This window comes from Ceratosolen solmsi, unplaced genomic scaffold (assembly GCF_000503995.2).
Source record: "Ceratosolen solmsi marchali unplaced genomic scaffold, CerSol_1.0 scaffold1, whole genome shotgun sequence".
Classification (NCBI taxonomy): Eukaryota; Metazoa; Arthropoda; class Insecta; order Hymenoptera; family Agaonidae; genus Ceratosolen; species Ceratosolen solmsi.
This window is the reverse complement of record NW_011948415.1, coordinates 7,303,850-7,319,142: the sequence shown is the minus strand read 5'-3', so window position 1 is coordinate 7,319,142 and position 15,293 is coordinate 7,303,850. Positions and strand designations below refer to the sequence as shown.

The 15,293-nt window shown below is 25.0% G+C and overlaps 2 protein-coding genes across 6 annotated transcripts; both read right to left on the bottom strand.

Annotated features, from left to right (window-relative positions):
* Positions 1-9,986: 9,986 nt before the first annotated feature.
* LOC105368709 (ubiquitin-conjugating enzyme E2Q-like protein CG4502) lies at positions 9,987-13,289 on the bottom strand. 5 transcript variants are annotated; one of them, XM_011507784.1, is made up of 4 exons: positions 13,091-13,289; positions 11,274-11,530; positions 10,788-11,192; positions 9,987-10,667 (listed from the first exon to the last, which is right to left on the bottom strand). In XM_011507784.1, exons 1-4 carry the CDS (start codon positions 13,092-13,094, stop codon positions 10,539-10,541), a joined length of 795 nt encoding a protein of 264 aa, XP_011506086.1. In that variant the 5' UTR covers positions 13,095-13,289; the 3' UTR covers positions 9,987-10,538. The 5 variants fall into 5 exon arrangements, with proteins under 5 accessions (XP_011506086.1, XP_011506089.1, XP_011506087.1 ...); XM_011507787.1 differs by having other exon boundaries at positions 11,274-11,571; positions 13,091-13,288; XM_011507785.1 differs by lacking the exon at positions 13,091-13,289 and adding an exon at positions 11,686-12,419 and having other exon boundaries at positions 11,274-11,571.
* Positions 13,290-13,682: 393 nt separating this feature from the next.
* LOC105359037 (transmembrane protein 231-like) lies at positions 13,683-15,024 on the bottom strand. Its single transcript, XM_011495513.1, has 5 exons — positions 14,830-15,024; positions 14,548-14,708; positions 14,297-14,419; positions 14,009-14,216; positions 13,683-13,945 (listed from the first exon to the last, which is right to left on the bottom strand). The coding sequence occupies exons 1-5, from the start codon at positions 14,966-14,968 to the stop codon at positions 13,683-13,685; spliced, it is 894 nt and encodes a 297-aa protein (XP_011493815.1). The 5' UTR covers positions 14,969-15,024.
* Positions 15,025-15,293: the final 269 nt, after the last annotated feature.

Here is a 15,293-nt window from a genome sequence, read left to right as displayed (position 1 = left end):
GTTCTGTCAACAACTAGAGACAATCTAATCTTACGCTTTGTCTTCTCTGATTCACACTCACGCACATATTGTATTATAAATGCATTATAAATTGTCACGAATGAACAAGTCATTAAAGAATATTTATTTTCATTATAGAGTATAAAAATACCTAGTCGATTAAAAAATGAAAATATGTATATATGTATGTATGCATATATATATATAAAGTAAAAACTATTGATCATAAATTAGAAGTCATTGTGCTTAAGTGAATGTCCTGTACGCTTTCATTAAATTATAAATAGATATGTGACTGTGGAAATATTTATAACTAATGATGAAATAATACGCAAAGAATATTATAGATATATAAATAACTAAATAAATAATAAATTCAAGCAATATAAAATATTGGCATAGAGAAGGAACATTTAAAAAACGATAAAATTATATAACTGTAATTCTCTTTCTAATTCTTTTTATACTATTACAATTTTTCTAAACATCTTTTTCATAATTGATCTTCAGCTACCTTTTTTTATCCATCGATTATTTGAAAATTTGTTCTAACGCTACTTATCTTAATCTTCACACGCAATTAGGCTGATCATTTCAACATAAGACACATTTTGACTAAATATTGAATTTGCTAAAAATATATGAACAGATTATATCAATGCATTTGAGTTTAATAGAAAACGCACATACTCGGCTACCTTTTAAAAACAAATCAATTTACTTTATAAAATCAATTTTTCTCTTTTTAACTGCTTCAATAAATTTATAACTTAAAATTATATTTAAAATGTTCAAATCATAAAAAATAAATTGAATAATATATTTCATGAATAGATTTTTATTTACTAATTTACTTGTATAAAAATTTGTATCATAATAATATATCTTATGTATCTACAAATCCAAGACATTTTTGTGCGCATAAACATGTGCAGTATATAAACTATCTAAAGCCTCTATATATCTACTATTATAATTTATTGGAAGTATTTTCACGACGTGAGTGTTGTGCAGCATTTTTATAATAATAAAATGTAGTATAAAATACAATAGAAAGTAATGTAGTATGGTTTTGTTCAATAATAGATAAATAATAAAATTGAAATTCAAAAATATTCTTCTTCCTTTATATATAATAGAGATACTTATAATTTACTTTTTACCAATAGTAATTAATTATTTATTCATAAGTTAAGAAATATTAACCTACTTGAATATTGAATTTAAAAACCAAATAAATTTTATAAAAGCGCATTGGTGCAATTTCAAAGTTTTATATTTAAAAACTATAAATACAAGCAGAAATTTTAACGAAAAAAGAGAGGCATAAATGTGTAGTATTCATTATTCAAGCCAATTATATGACTTACTATAATTGCTCTAAATTCAGATGGAACCTAATATCTCGATATATTATTAATTCCATACTCGATAGTGTAATTGTCTATTTACAATAAAACTAGCTTTAAAATCCATCCATTTTTTCATTACAACGTACGCCTTCATTTTGTATAGAATTTTCTTGGAATTTTTCTGGCATCATTATAATGTTTTATATAATGCATTGGTTACTGGATAATTATATCTGTATAAGTAAAAAATAAATATCACGTGATCATCAATAGATAAATGATTTATGTTCCATATTCATTATTATTATTAATATTATTATTACTATTATTGTTATTATTATTATTCGTCCCTTTTTTTATGTTTAGTTTTTACAATGTGACATTTAGCACTAGAATTTTCGCTTCTCTTAACTAGTAAAGTAATCACGCTGTACAAATAATTTATTTATAATACGTTCTTATTTCAAAACTTCTTTATATTATACTTATAATACCTGAATATTGCATTTTCTTCTTTTTACTTTTCATTAAAATAAGACCAGTAAGATTATCGACCCACCTCTTTGTAGCCCATCTAATTATGTATAAATTAATATTATTCTAAGTATTTATCATAGAAGAGTTCCTGCAGACGACAGAATTCCTCTTCCGCATTCTTATATATTACCTAAGCACATATAAACAAGCTTGTAAATTTCTGGGAAGCTTTCCCTTCGCTTTTTTGCGTATTATAGATCACAGAATTCACTGCACATAAGAGGCAGTGCTTTTGACGGAAAGAAAGATTATAAAAGGATTGACTTGACATCAATAAGTTACAATTTCATGTATCTCAAAGTCTCTATGACTAATAAGTTTTACAACGAGTACATTATTTTTCTATTCTTATCTTTTCTATTCTTTCAATTATATTTTTCTAATATAATTATATAATATATATATATATATATATAAATTTATAATTAAATATATTAAATTAAATATATAAATTATATAATAATAGAACGTGTACTAAATTGATCTATAGTTATCGAAAACTATTTAATTTTTTATTTGAAGAGGATTTATACGATTCATATAAACATTCATATTAAAAACATTAAGAAGACAAATATTGGTTTTAAATATCACAAGTTTATTAAATTCAATACTTAAACGTCATGCACTATTAATTTATCACTAACTTTACTTTATAATGTTAACGTATGAATTTGAAAGCTTCATCCATTGGACATTTATATAGATAATTAAATTATTTTTAATTTTAATATAAAAATAATAAAAATGTCAGTGATAAAAAAAATTTATATACAATTGAATTATTCTTATAAATAACAATGTTAATAATTTCTTAACAATAAAGACATAATACATTCTGATAAGCTTAATCGTGTAGCTTATACAAAAACCTTTTAGATCTAAAGATTATTGTAAATATAAATTAGACTTTACTTTAATATTAGAACTCAATTAGATGTAACTTATTCAGTTGTATCTTTTGAATCCTACTAACAAAGAATTTACTATTAAAAGCAAACTATAAATACATTCTATTCAATAATGTTGATAATAAATTATTTTAAATAACATTTACATCATAACTATAATTGAATTTTAAAAATTATTTTAAAATGGTTTAAATTCAAAAGAATATATTTCTAAAATAAAAAATATTTATCAAATTTATTTAATAATTGATAAATTACAAATTATTAATACTTTAGCAGACTTAAAGAATAGTTAATTCTTATAGCAGCATCTTTACTCTCGGAATTCACGCGCAAAAATAATTAATATACAGCGACGCAAATTTTACAAATAATCTTGATATTCGTTAAATATTCTTTTTTCATTATACATCCGTATTTTTTCTAAACTCCCTTTTTATAATACTTTCGTATTCACAATTTATCATTCGTTACTCTATCATCGCATAATTGTGCTTTAGTTCTGACACTATTTAAATGTTTTCTTTGGTTGCAATCTTACACGCTTGTTCAAAAAATTAATGAGCGTACCAAAAAAAAATTATATATATATATATAATCTTATAGGTACTTCGTATGAAAAGAAAATTGTCAAGCATTTACGAAAATAAAATATACACTAAAATTATAATATTTTTATTTGATTCTCTATTTTCACGCGATAAGTAGCAAAATAGATTAACATAAATAAGATCACAGTATTATAAAATTATTTTTAAATGATTAAAAATAAAATTATCTCAGTTACAAATTATATCAGAAAAATAAAAGAATTTTAAATATGCCGATGATAAAATAACATCTATTTATTTACAATTATATCTCTTCAAACTTTTCATTTATTAACTTCTCAAATATAAATATTCAATACAACTTTACGTTGTTTTCTATCCTGCTACTACGAATATTAATATTTATTTTTTAAGGCGTCAACAAGATCATCCTATAATAAAAATCTTTTTTTTTGTAAATAATATAACTTATTACCAAAGTCTTTGTTCATAATCGATTCTTGAAGAATCACGATCTCGAATAGCACCGCAAACATATTCGAAATATTTTTAATTTAAAATTCTTGTCCCAATTTAATAAATAAAGAATTACAAAGGAATTTGAAAATTTAATACCTAATACGAATATAGAAGTATCTATAATATCAATTACGGTGTATTAAAAAAAAAGTTTTAATAGCATTAAATGCTTATTATCCAAATAAATTCTAAATATCGTATTTACCTCCCATAAATACCACTAAATTAATAGTTTATTCTACAAAGAAAGCGAAGATCTGGTACCACTTTAGTACTTCATTATGACCGAACAAAGCTCTTCGAAGTGCGTTCTATAGATTGTAAAACCTATGTTCATAATTAAAGTATAAAATGTATCTAAGATATTATGATTGATTTAATATTATCATAATAAAAGCTGCAAAACATAAATTCTATAATAATTTAAAGTCTTGACATATAAGTTATACATAACTTCGTAATTTTATCAATGAATAATTTGAGAACTTAGTTGAATATTTCTAAAGTTTTACACAAAACAACATTGAGAATACTTTATTAATATAAATTTTTTATTAAAAACATTAACTAATTAAACTTTATAATTCCTTCTATATTATTGGAATTTATTTGGTATTTATTTTTATTTAAAGACTTCTTTAAATAATAGTTATCGTTATTACGAATAACTATACTATTCAATTATAAATACATATTCTCAAAGAAGTTAAAAGAAGTTAAAAGTACAAAAATACTTTTTATATATTGCCAATGAAATTGTTTATTTCAAATAAAATATGAAATGTTATGGTACAAGTATATTTGATTATAAAGGAAATAAGTGCTTATAAACTGAAAATTATATTCTGGCTTCATATCGTGGACTTAATAAGTCATGTTTCTATTATTTGCTATTGAAAATGATGTAAATGTATACATTGAAATAAATGTCAAATAGTAGTTTGAAACTTGCATAATATAATGTAGTAAGTAAGAATGCGTATTAAATGCTTATCATTAAGCACTTATATAAAAAAAAAATGAAAACACAAATCTAATAAAATTACTTTTATAAATTTATACATTTAATTTTTAAATTAATAATTTTTTTTTTATCAGTGTAATAAATATTTATTATTTCATTAAAATATGATTTACATTAATTTTTTACCGAACATTAATTAAAATCATCTATTTTAATCCCTTATAAAATAAAATATATAACTGTGAAGTTTAAAAATCCTATTAGTAATTTTGTTGTGAAAATCAAAAAAATTAATATTTATTATTTTAATACAATAAAATGACTATTATATTGAATACATAACTTAGTCTTAAAGAATTTCTAAAGAAATTAAGGATATTATATTAAGTAATAATGATAATAATATTGCACTCGTATTAAATGTGTTTGCTTCAAGGCATATTCGATACTATAAATATTGTTACGTAAGAAATATCAAAGATGTAGGTTACGTATTTCTGGACTTCATTATCTTTTGTATAAAAAATCAATGCATACAATTAAATAGTATAATAAATTCTTTTGTTTTTTGACATTAAAAAAAATTCTCTTCTTTATTACCCTATCACCAACAAATTTTTTCAATGATTTTTCATTTATAAGCCCCTGATGGATAAACCAATTTTTCTATATTCTATTTAAAATTTCTCTCCCCACTACTAGTACATTTTATACTTCTTGATAAGATAAGTCTGCGGATGTTATGTCTAAGATACAAAGAAGCTTAACAACGTACACTGCAATGTATATATATATATATATATATATATATATATATATATATACATGTAAACAAATAATAGTATTCATTAATACTAACAATACAAGTCATACTTTGTATCATGTAAATTATTTTAAATTTAAAATTTCATACAATTTAAAATTACATTTTAATGAAAAACTAAAGATATGAAGTACTAAATAAATTTCTATAAAATAAATAAAAATAATAAGAGGCAATGAAATTTATGAAAATAATTTTTTATAAACAAATCCGAATGTTGGATAAACATTTTATAAAATTAACGAATCATATAAGTAGAAAAATATAAAAATATTCAATGAAATAAATAGATTTATAAAAATTATTTAATATTAAGAAACAATATGAAAAAAAAAAATTTTTTTTTTAATTGATCATGAAAAGTTAAATTTACCATATTGAAATTTAATTATTCAAAGTTTTTAATTAAGATGAATTTCAAAGTATATTTCTTTTATTCTGTCCTAAGGTGTATTTAATATTTGATTTGCATTTTGCTATTTATGATAATCTTAATTGAAATCATATTGTAATTCAGCTCTAATTCTTATTACGTTACGGAACATAAAATAGCATATTAATATTATTCAAAAAATTGGTAATGATATAACATTAAATATCTGCCGTTATAATGAAAATATTAACGACACATACATCATAGTTACTACCAAAAATTATAAATATATTACTATTTATTTATATCAATTAATTTAAATAGCTAACATTGGTATCAATTGCCATCAAATGACTTTTCTAAATAAATATAAAATTTATATTCATTAATGGAAAGAAATATTTCAAATCTGAAGAATCCATTATGATCAAATTTATGTTTCATGCATTGTAATTCAATTACCATATAATTAAAAAAAAAAGTTTAAATATTTATTTAATATTACAGCCGAAGATTTTATAATTTAATATAATATAACTCAAAATAATTTATCATAATTATTCATTATAATAAAAAGATAATAAGATAAAATAAAAAGATATTTATTTATTGGATATTATTTTGTAAGGAGATTTCAAATTTGTCAGACTTACTAAATGTACTAAGTGCAGTTGAAATATAGGCTATATGAGCAATAAAGATACGTAAAAAGATAAATAAAATGACAAAACTTACTAAAAATATAAGAAATCCTACTGTAAACATCATACTATTATTGAATAATTTTTAGAATACATGCTAATAATATACTCAACCGATAAAATAAGAACGGTAGAAAGAGACAAAGTTTGCAATAGCTACGAGCTCTCTAGTGTACAATATTTCATGAAAACATACTTTTCTAGTTAAAATTTGTTTTTCTAAACCAAATTGAGAAATACAGCTATAATAGTAACTGAAAAGTTGCAAATGAACTAAAAATTTAGGTGCTTCCGTGGCTTATAATAATCAACCAACAATTTATGGGCAATGTATTAAGGAATGTCTGGAGTAGAATAAGATATGGTACACTTACCCTAATAATAATGATATATTACATTGTCAGATAAATTCATTACTGTAAACACAATTTAATCTTATACATAATTTAAAGATATAATTAATGTAACAATGCAAATAAATGAGAGATTTCATCATCTAATAACAATATAATTTTATTATTATTATTATTATTATTATTATTATTATGAAATTATACTATTATTGCAGTGTTTTCTGGAAAAAATATAAAATATGTAAAATAATTGGTCAAATTTATTTCTGGCGTGAACAACTTACATGATTATAAATAGTATGATTACATTCAGTCAGTTCATCACTCATTTAATTTCAATTTTTATCGTCTATTCTACTATATATATATACGTAGAGGAATACCCAGCACTTGCATATCCATTAACGATCGTCTAAAGTAAACTTCCAATCCCCAGCACTGTCCATAAGAATGACCTTATTACAATTGCTTTCCTGGCATCTAAACTTGCGTACGTGTGCGTGCGAGCGCGAGCGCGAGCGCGTGCGTGTGTGTATAATCCGCCTATCCCTTCCCTCTTAAAAACATGCCAATGGCCTTTTCAATCTCTTTTATAAAATACTAAAAGAAACTTATTTTTCATAAATATAAATATTATACTGTATCATGTGCAATAATTAATATTCATGTCAATGTAAGAATTAAGAAAATTACTTTATAAATATGGAAAATTGATTTTTCCGTATTAAGCGCTGAATTTATCTAAGGCATTAATCATATTTAATTATTAGTTAAATATTTTTTATTTACATAATAAATTATTCATCAATTTCTAATAGTATGAATATTTAAATCACTATATTATCTTATCCTAATTAATCATCGCGTAATCACCTAATGACTAATATTTTATAAAGATTACTGTTTATAATTAAATTGTATATTACTTTGCAATTTTAATAACAATTGCGTCAATTGCGTTAAATTAATTTTAATGTCCTTTTTTAATGATTTTTTAATTTTTATAATTTGCATATTATATCGTAACTTTCATAATTAGATTGTTATAAAATATTTTAAGACCACAAGCCATAATAATAAGTTTAAGTTTCTAATAATATGCAACTATATTAAATACTGTTGTGTAAAAAGGTAATATTTATTTTAATTTATTTTCTTAAATTGTATAATATGAACAAAAGGAAAAAAAATCAAATCTTTTAATTTATTATATTCAATCGAACTTTTCAATTTTATTTCGTTATTTTAATTTTAATATCAATATATGACACTTTTGGCAGATAGTTTTTTATGTAAAATAAACATTATATTTTTAATTTAAACAATACACTTAATAACACAATAAACGCAATAAACTTAACAATACACAAATCGAAAAGAGTTCATTTTCACTATGATTTAATCCAGACTAATCCGTTTTTCATTGGAATTTATAGCTCAAAACAATTATATTTTTGTATCGTTTTACGGAAAAAGAAAATATTTCTGAATGCATTCTAATATTTTTACTAAAACTATGTTGTTTAAATATCCAGTATACTTGTCAAAATATTTCAATTAAATAATTAAAAATACAGTTACGTATCACAAATTTCATTTATATTAAAATTCAACGTATAACTTAATGTTCGGAAAACATTATTTCAAAAATGAAACACTTTAAAAAATTGCAGTGATCCGAATTGTAATAAAACAATTGTATGAATTTACTCATTTTTACTTGCAAGTCCCGAGATATCAATATTAATTCGATGATTAATAGGTTTTTTCGTAATTAATTTCATTTTAACTTTATACACATATATATTATCTTAATACTATTATAAATATTAAATTGTTCATTTCACCTAGATTTTAAATATTTTAAATCTCATTTTAAATAGAAAGAATTTTATTATTATTTCACTAACGGAATACCAAGTAAATACTTCCCATTTAAGAAATGTTATCAATATTCTAAATATGACTACCATAATAAATGAAATAAAATAATTAAAAGCGAAAACGCTATTTATATTTTTATTTATCCCTACTAACCTGTCAATTGAGAATAATAAATCATTTCTAATTTATCTATGGTAATATAATCTGCAGATATATATATTTCAGCAACCTCGCAAAATTTTAAAGAGTTCTAATATTTTCAACCTTCTATTCCCAATAAATAAGATCATGTTATTATTACATAACCATAATAAAAATTAATCGACTGATATCAATATTAAAATATGTCTTCATAACAAAAATGATAACATATAAATCATTTTAATTTATTATTATTATTTTATTTATATAATTTTGTACTTTTTGCTAATCTACACAAAAATCTTTATTACATTGCAAGTTATGAGACAATCTCATTAACTCATAGTTATAAATTTTTTTTTATACTCGCCAAAAAAATACAATTCACTAACGCGCGCGTGAGCGCGACGCTTACGTGCAAGCGTACACATCCACACACGCATGCCCGCGCGCGCGCGCGCGCGCACACACACACACACACACATATGTGTACATACATGAATGATTTAAATTAATCAATAGTTAAATTTTATGAGATCTTCAAAATTTATTTTATCTCAGTTGGTATATCATTTCTATATATGAAATACATAAAAAATTTTCTGAAATGCATTGTAATACCTTAATCGTTAATGTGAGACCTCCATTAAGTGCACAGATACTTATGGAGATACTATCTAATATATTATAATTTTTTTTAATATTTTTGTCCTGAAAATTCTACTTCATTTAATCGTTTAATAAAATATATACAATAATACATGCAGAACCACAAACATATATATATATATATATATATATATATTTATATAATGTGATTTTCATCATATTAAACATTTAATTTCCATAATTTTACATTCGTGAATTTTTGTAATAAGTTCTAAAAATGTTAAGCCAGATGTGAATATTCACATACACTTATATTTTTTCGATTTGAACTTTTGACTTCGAAAATATGTAATGCAATGGCTTACCCGAAAGAAATCTACTTTTAAAAAATTTTGGTATCTAAAATATTATAATATGATTCTTTCTTTTATAACCTAGACAATACGTATTTTCGAAATCGTAGTTAAGAAATCGCTCGCAAAAAAATATTAGTCTATTGTTTTATAATTACTGAAAAATTTGTTCAAACAAAAACTATAATTAATTGGGTAATTAGCGACAAACGGCGCAGAAAGTAACGATGAGATTGAAACCACCAAGTTTAATATCTTAGTTATATTCAAAAGTTTTTTTCCTAATTTAGAGACTAGCTGAATTGACTAATTGAAATTATTTTGCGCCATTTTTCGTCGAATACCTTTATGCATAACAATATACATTGCATAAATTGAAGAATATTTGTTAGATATACTCGTTAAAAATGGAGATAATCGAATACAAGGATTTGATCCTTGTGGCACACCGTCAAATAAAATGATATTCAGCCTTCGGCTAAAGGCGGTGTGACCCAGCCATACTTTTCATGAGTTTTGACTAAGCTCCTGAACGACTCTTCAGCCGAACGTCGATTGAATTCTTTATTAGTCTTTGGTTTTCTTGCCACTCGTCCCTATTAATCAATATATATATATATATATATATATATATGTAATATAATATAATGGAAACTTATTTCAAAAATAAATTGTAACGATAAATGTGGCATAGAAAATTGAGTAAAATAAAATACCTGGCCTTTAACAATACTCGCTGCAAATTGCGTTATCACAGCCTCTATGGTATAAGCACTTGCCCATCCTCTAGGTGTAAGTAATTCCATGCATATGGCACCACCCTCCATTACAAAACCTTTTTCTATGCGAGGAGAGATTACTCTCATGAATGGAGGCGTAAAGGGAAAATGTTCTGGAAAAATTATATGCAGAAGTATATGAGGAATTCCAAGCTCCTTCATATCATCGGCAAGTTCACTTTCTGGATCGATTCTGTGTAATCTAATATGCCATTCGAATAAATTATCGTTAACAAGTTCGGCTGTAAAGGTTGAGTCTCTACGATGCTGCGTTCTTTGAATTTCACTAAACTCTTTCATCAGTCTTCGTAAACGAACTCCTCTTTCCGGCACAGCTATACTCTACAATGCAATATAAGCTATAATCTACGAGCAAAGAGCTGCTACAATTTAAAAAAAAAAGTGACAAAAAACAGCACTTACTTGCGAGCAATTTTCAGAAGATTTCTTAGCTTTAAAAAAACAGTTTGCATTATTCATCTGGCTTGTACTTGGTTTATCTAGCAGAGGAGCCTCGGCCGGTGTTACGACATCAGGCCTATGATGTCTTCCAAGTATTCTTCGAGAAGGAGAATTTGTTGAACTACCATCGTCTGGCTCCTGCTCGTTAATTTTTTCCGACGAACGAAAGAGCTTGCGAAAGGCAGCCACTACTTTTTCCGTGGACCTTGTACTCATGACTTTTAATTAAATTAATCAATGTTGAAGTCACTCGGTCAAACTACAAGCAATTGTTTCGATGAAAGACAAAAGGAATGAATGAGCTTCGTTAATTACAATCAAGAGATAGAGTGCAAAAAATAGAGAGTAAAAAATTATAATCAGTGCAAATTGCCTTGGTTCAATGGAGAGATGTTGCAATATTTATAACCCACAACCGGTGAGACGAGAGACACAAAGAAACTTTAAAGCTCGCATTGGAATCACGCTCATTTTTTAATACTGAACGAGCGTTATTCCTCGACTAGCGTCACTTAGTTGGAGTCGCGACTCATCGGGTTCGGGGTCGAAGTCACACGCGACAAACAATTAAATGCAAAATAAAGTGTACCCAGCTGCGCGAGAACGGCGCTCAGTGCTACACTGCCCCACGAGTTCACGACAAAGAAGCAACATCGCGCTCCTTTATTAGCCTCGCGAACTGCTAATGCAACTGTACGGCGTATGTAAAAGAAAACCAGCGCTCGCATCCGTTGTTTATCTATATGCATATGTTTCAAGAAGCGAATGTCTATAAACGTAATAGTTATCTCGTTTGTGAGCTAGCGTAGGTCAGCGATGGGACAGGTTAAAAGGAATAGGTAGAGAATTGAGTGCGCCGACTCGTCTCACCAAATTGAGAACTGGAAGCCCTGAAATTTTGGTGGCTGGAATCTGGATAGTAGGACTGCAAAAGTTATAACTGTCAGGCTATTCTGTTTGGTTCTTGCATGTAGCTTTAACTTCGCTTGTATACGCTCGTATACGCTCGTGCTCTACACTCACTCATGTATCATACGGATCACCCTAATATTTATAAGGACATTAGTACGGCGCGGGATTTAAAGATTAGTAATATTACAGCCTTTAGTAACGAAACATTGGCAATAAGCTGCGTCTTTTATTAATTCTTATATATATATATATATATATATATATATATATATGCGTGCATTTAAACATATGTACTTCTATGCATGTGTATGGATAAGCATTTGATACATGCGCAAATACGTACAATGCTTATTAATGTTAGCTACCTAGCATAATATAGTATTATTAATATTATAAATAAATTATGCACTACTATACGATATTTTAAAATAAAATCTTTTCCCTTTTTTAAAAGTATAGTAAAATATTTTTAAAAAGTTTTATATTTCATATACATGACTGTAAAGTAACGGAATCCTTTTTCAATGATATAGTAAACGATATACCCCTAAGAATGAATTATTAAACTATTGTAATAATAATATTATATACAGCACCTATTTAAAGGATTAACAATAAATGATAAATTATTTACAATCCCTTCCTTTCTTCTAACTTTAGTATCAAGATTTGATATGTTATACAAAACAAAGCCGTGAAATTCATAATGCAAAATCGAAACAGATTCAAAATTTAAATATAACGTAGACGATAAATCATTGCATATTAAATAACACATTTGCCATATAATTTATCGAAATCAACTCTAATAATCCCTGAAATTTGCACTGGCAAATCCAAATTAACAGCCACAGCATCGTACTCACCCATTTTTATCACACGTCTCCACGTGATATTTGATTTGTCTCGGGAACGTGCATAAAGTCAGCGAAGAAAACTACTCGCAGACTCGATAGAAAAACAACAGATTATCCCTAACTTGACAAATAAGGGATGCTGGGTTATATTTAACCCGTTAGTTAACGAAGAAGAACGAAGTGCCGCATTATTCTCACAGGCTTAGAGAAAACTATCATAGAAGAGGTGGCATCAAATTAGACAGAGCGCAGTCTCCATACTCATTGAACAGAGTGACCATGCGTTACCAAAGTAGGGTTGCCTAGTGCAAACGGGACGATTAAATCCGTAATGAACATTCGAATAGTAGGTCGAGTTCGATATTACAATTTTTTTTGCATATAAAATTTTACGATTTTTGGATGAAAAACTGACGTGATACGTTTCTATCGACCTTTTACAGGATAGTTCGTATTCGTTAGTATTCCATAATAATTGCAGATTACCAAATAATTCAGAAAAATTATAAATAATGAATTCACAAAGCAATAGTTATAGTTTAAAAAGTTTTAAAACTTTTATTATAAAATCAATATTACAAATTACAAATTGTAAAAGTATTTACTTTTTTTGCCAAGGAACTACTACGTAGCTCCTCAATTGTTTAGAAATGAACATTCTAGTCAAACTATTTCTAATTAAATATATTACAATTACTAAAATCGAAAGATATTGCATCCAAGCCCATTTTATTTCTTCCCAAAATCCTGGTTGATAATTAATAGACTGCATGACATAAAAAACTTCGGCTTTTATTATTATTGGTTCATCGCTAATAAATCCTAATTTAGGTAATACTCTTAAATTTGTAATTCTACCTGAAACTATAATAAAATTATTTATAAGCAATATTTATATTTTCAATTTATTTTTTAAAACACACTTACATAAACGATTTGTATTTTCTACCAATAAATCATGTAATGTAAAACGATTTAAATCCGTACTATTGTCATCTGAATAATATACTTCATCGTGCATTAAAATATTATTCTGACGTAGCATTAAATCACCTATAAAATATAATTCTTGTACTTCGTGTGCCACCACATATTCTATTACTGACATTGCTTCAACAATAATATGAATATGTTCCTACAAATAAAGAGCGGCATTTAACAAATTAATAATAAAACCAATAATAATCGAAACCAAAAATATTTTATAATTTCAACCTTCAATTCATAATTAAAAAATAATAATAGTATTAATGATCTTATTGGCTTGTTAGTAAACAATGAAATTTCGAAATGCAGTGAATCTTGTAATCCATTTTCATCATTATCTACTTCACGCACCTGTAAAATATTTATTTAAATTTCACCTAAAATATACTATATTTTTTTATCATAACTGTTAATATCGACTGGAATTTCATGTAAATTTAAAAAATTTTCATTATTACCTAAGAAACCATAGATATTACCTTAACCAAATTACAATCATCCTTAACTACATTATCTTTATAATGAGAAAATGTGGAACAAATTAAGGGATTTGTATCATCTTGTTCGATTAATAAAAAATATTTGTGTTTGAAATGTACATTTGGCTTTTCCCAATACATACGAGATTTTATCCAATACCCTAAAATAATAATAAAAAAGAAAATAATAAGATTAATGCATTTTTCTCAGAACATATATTCTTAGATCGTTTTGAAAATGATGTATTTTAAAATATAACTTAATTTAAATCTTATACTAACCTCCAGCATGATAAACAAATATTAACGGAGTTAGTAATGTGAATACTATAGCTATCAAAACAACAAAAGCGCTAAGCGAACACACTCTAACTTTGTATAAATATTTAACATTGTTAGAATATATATTCAATACAGGCATTGTTTACATTCAAGATGTAATCTTTTTTATGTAAGTCTTAATTCAAGATGAACCCTATTAAAATATTATATTGTAATGCACTGGTTTCTATGGTAACTTTCAAATAATACAAAGTACAAATATAAAGCTAAACTATAAATATATTTAAAAAATACAATGCGTACAAATAATTCATAATAGTAAGTAAATAATTTTTTATTAAATAAACTGAGAATTTATTAAAAAAAAACAATTTCTTTTTAAAAAATATTTGTATTTTTATTTTATTATAAATTGGAAACAAAATTTAATTTATAAAGTGATATTGTACAAATTTAATATTCAA